Source organism: Pongo pygmaeus, chromosome 2 (genome assembly GCF_028885625.2).
Source record: "Pongo pygmaeus isolate AG05252 chromosome 2, NHGRI_mPonPyg2-v2.0_pri, whole genome shotgun sequence".
In the NCBI taxonomy this organism is placed as follows: Eukaryota; Metazoa; Chordata; class Mammalia; order Primates; family Hominidae; genus Pongo; species Pongo pygmaeus.
This window is the reverse complement of record NC_085930.1, coordinates 112,736,332-112,740,271: the sequence shown is the minus strand read 5'-3', so window position 1 is coordinate 112,740,271 and position 3,940 is coordinate 112,736,332. Positions and strand designations below refer to the sequence as shown.

Sequence of the window (3,940 nt, the reverse complement as noted above, 5' to 3'; positions counted from 1 at the left end):
ATCACTGACTTTCCTGTTGGAAGCACACTTTAAGAATACACAAAGTTCTAAACAAAAAAAAGAAAAAAAATACACCATGTTCTTAAAAAGGTATCACAAAGTGTAGGAGCATCTTAGTAACACCAAATTATAACTGCTTTTGGAGTTGCAATATTGATTTAAAAATTCATTCCTAGAAACAATAATCAGTGAGGCATGTTTGTCACTCATTACTCTTCTGTTAATATGCTTTATCCTGCTGGAGGACTACTTTCCATCTTGTTCATTCTTGTTCGCATTTGCATGCGTTAGGATGTGGGCTTTCAGGTTATTTGACTGAATAAACCTCCTGTTACAGCCTTGAAAGGGGCATACAAAACGTTTCTCCCCCGTGTGGATGCGTACATGTGTACGCAAATTAAAGTCCAGAGAGAAGCGCTTTCCGCACCCTTCAAAAGTGCACTGAAACGGCTTCTCTCCAGTATGAACCAGGAAATGTCTTTTTAGTTTTGAGCTCTCAAAGAAAGCTTTCCCACATTCCGCACAGATGTGGTCTCGGGGACCATGAATTAGGAGATGCTTTCTCAGGGCAGCTCTATTCCTCAACTTCTTCGTGCATCCACTCTGAGGACAAGCGATTGCGCTCAGACTGTCATATTGTTTATTTATGGGGGGCTTCTTTCTAGCAAATTCTGCGAGCTGTTTAGGATCTGATAAGTCAATGCCAGGTATTCCTCCAGGCGGAAGCTTCTTGCCTGCCATGTACTCAGAATACTCAAGCGAATTCTCTCCAACCATCTTTTGAGGAAGCTCTTTCTTTGCCCCTTTTTTCATGTATTCCAAAGAACATTCAAGAAGGGTGCTTGCTTCGAGAACTTTTTGAGAAAGCTCTTGTTCTGATCCTTTCTTTAGGTATTCCAAGGACTCAAAACGTGAGTCCTCTTCCAGGATGGGTTGAGAAAACTCACCCCTTATGATGCATTCTACGTAACAGTACGAGAAATCATCCTCTCCGAGAGCCTGAGGGCCAGGCTCATAGCACACATAGCCATCACATAAGGCCCACACCGCACTGACAGGTTCTATTTCCGCCTGCAGGTCTTGGCTTGCCTTGTCTTGCCTGGGCTTAGCCCCACTGGGGGCTCTTCCACCCAGGCCTTTCTGGAGTCTCGTCTTTGCCGGTTTCTTCAGTTGCTGGTTCATGTTTTCCTGCCTGTGTCCTTCTTGAAGGTTTACACCAGGATATATCAACCACCTCCAGGCAGTAGTGATCTGAGTAAGTTGTCTTCAGCAAACACCTGCTGGACTGCGAGCACTGCTAGAGTGAAGGCCTCTTCTGTTCTGTTCACACAGGCTCCAGCCTCAGTACATTTGTACTTCAGCTCAGCGATGGTTAGGTCTGAATTCCCAAGGGAGGCGGTGGGCAGGGTGGGTTTGCCAAGTGCGCTGGTGGTCAGCTATTCAGGAGGCTGAGGTGGGAGGATCGCTGGAGCCTGGGAGGCAGGGGTCGCAGTGAGCCGAGACCACACCATTGCACTCCAACTTTTTTTTTTGAGACAGAGTTTCCCTCTTGTTGCCCAGGCTGGAGTGCAACAGCGTGATCTCGGCTCACAGCAACCTCCGCCTCCCAGGTTCAGCCGATTCTCCCGCCTTAGCCTCCTGAGTAGCTGGGATTACAGGCATGCGTCACTACACCCAGCTAATTTTGTATTTTTAGTAGAGATGAGGTTTCTCCATGTTGGTCAGGCTGGTCTGGAACTCCCGACCTCAGGCGATCCGCCCGCCTCAGCCTCCCAAAATGCTGGGACTACAGGCGTGAGCCACCGCACCCAGACTCTTTTTAACTTTATAAACTTTAAAATGTGCAAACTTCCTGACTCTTTTGTAATAACACTTAGCTTAAAACACAAACATTTTTTTCAGCTGTACAAAAATATTTTTTCTTTATATTCTTATTCTATAAGATTTTGTCTGTTTAAATACTTTTACGTTAAAAACCAAGAGACAAACACACACATGAGCCTAGGCCTACACAATTCAGGATCATAAAGTGTCACTAGGCCATAGGGATTTTTCAGCTCTTTCATAATCTTATGGGACCACCATAGCACGTGGGGTTGCTCACTGACTGAAACGTCCTTATATGGAACTTGACTGTACATGGAAAACATACTGGTAAAAGCGGTTGTGGACGAAATCTTCATATACATTTAGTATTTTTTGTAGGTGCTGAACTTAGGGAAAAAATGCAAAGTTCCTCGTTAACACAAAGTTTGGTGTGGGACAGACAATAAAGGGCAAATAAACAAAAAATGTCAGATTGAGAAAAATGCTATTAAAAAAAGGTGGTGGGCGGGGGAGGGGGGGGCCGGGCGCGGTGGCTCACGCCTGCAATCCCACCACCCTGCGAGGCGGAGGCAGGCGGATCACGAGGCCAGGAGATCGAGACCATTCTGGCCAACACGGTGAAACCCCCTGCTACCGTGAAGCACTCTGCTATTTTCAATGCCACCTCCTCCCAAACGTAAAACAAAACTAGATACAGTTAAATATCTAAAAATGCATATATAAACTGAAAATATTCAGTTTTCAAGTATTTTATTTTTTTTCTGAATTAACAAACTTTCCTGAGCTCATAAATAATTTTTGTATTTGAAATATTAAATTTAAGTATATGTTAAATCTAAAGTTAATTTAAATATTCTAATTCAACCTACAATTACATATCTAAAACAAATATTGAGTACACATTTTAAATTTGAGTTCAAGGTTTTCATTTATAATTAGCCAAATTCTAGCATTATAAATACTTAAAATGTCAAATACGAAAAGATTGCCTTTTAACAAAAAATATCAATGCAATGACTTCTATTCTCTTAAGCCTTTCTATTCTTAATTCTAAATCTTGCTGGGGTTTAAAGATGCCTACCCACTAAAGAAGTAAAATTCTGCTCAGGCAGCTAGGGTTACTTCCTATGACAGATTTTGTCAGACCTGGAGCTGCAGAAACTCAGAACAATCCTTCTCTCTACCCTTACTGTTGTACTGAGCCCCTCTTAAGTAGGTCAAAAAAACCATGAAATCAGCACTTTTATAGTGTTAATAAAGACATTTATATCATAGGCTTTAAAGCACAAAGAGGCAGTATTCTCATCTCTCTCATTACCTAATTCTCTAGGCCACACAGTTCTTACACGTATCTAAAATGACATTTCAGTGAACTTGATCTACCTTCATGAAAACCATTTTCAGGAGCTCTTCTACTTTCTTCCCCCCTTGACCAAGGTTCAAATAATACCTTCTAACACTGCTTTATACTCACTTCTGTATTCTTTATTGGCATAACTAACAAGTTGATAATGCCCACAGATAGCAAGGTAAGAAATGAGATTGGGCCCAGTGCAGTGGCTGATGCCTGTAATCCCAGCACTTTGGGAGGCTGTTGGCTTGAGCCCAAGAACTCCAGAACTGCCTGGGCAACATGGCAAAACCTCATTTCTACAAAGAAATACAAAAATTAGCCAAGCATGGTGGTGTACACCTGTCAACTCAGCTACACAGGAGGCTGAGGTGTGAGGTTCATCTGATCCTGGGGAGGTTGAGGCTGCAGTGAGCCAATATTGCATCACTGCACTCCAGCCTGTGTGATGGAATGAGACCCCAAATCAAAAAGGAAAGGAAAAGGAACAAAGAAATGAGATCCAACAGCAATGCATTGCTATCCCACTTATCTTCATGTTAATTATTCAGCCTGGGGATATTTATCTTCTTCCCAGGTTATTGCTTCAGTATCTTTTCTGAGGAGTGCATGCCTCACCACACGACTTCTGGGGAGGGTTGGAAAGGAAAGCTGTAGGGGAGATCCTCTGGTTAGGATGCAGACTTTCACTTAATTCCCCTAGGTTAGTTAAGCTTGAGTCATTGCCTCCTACCCTTGACTGTGTCTGGTGTCTTCTGTCTT

At 42.9% G+C, this 3,940-nt stretch overlaps 1 protein-coding gene across 1 annotated transcript; it reads right to left on the bottom strand.

The window, feature by feature from the left end:
• Positions 1 to 246: 246 nt before the first annotated feature.
• On the bottom strand, positions 247 to 1,182 carry LOC129033620 (zinc finger protein 42 homolog). The gene has a single exon (XM_054482418.1). The coding sequence runs from the start codon at positions 1,180 to 1,182 to the stop codon at positions 247 to 249; it is 936 nt and encodes a 311-aa protein (XP_054338393.1).
• Positions 1,183 to 3,940: the final 2,758 nt, after the last annotated feature.

Excerpts from the sequence above, each read along its gene's own strand:
- LOC129033620 (XM_054482418.1), bottom strand. The coding sequence starts at position 1,182 with ATGAACCAGCAACTGAAGAAACCGGCAAAGACGAGACTCCAGAAAGGC.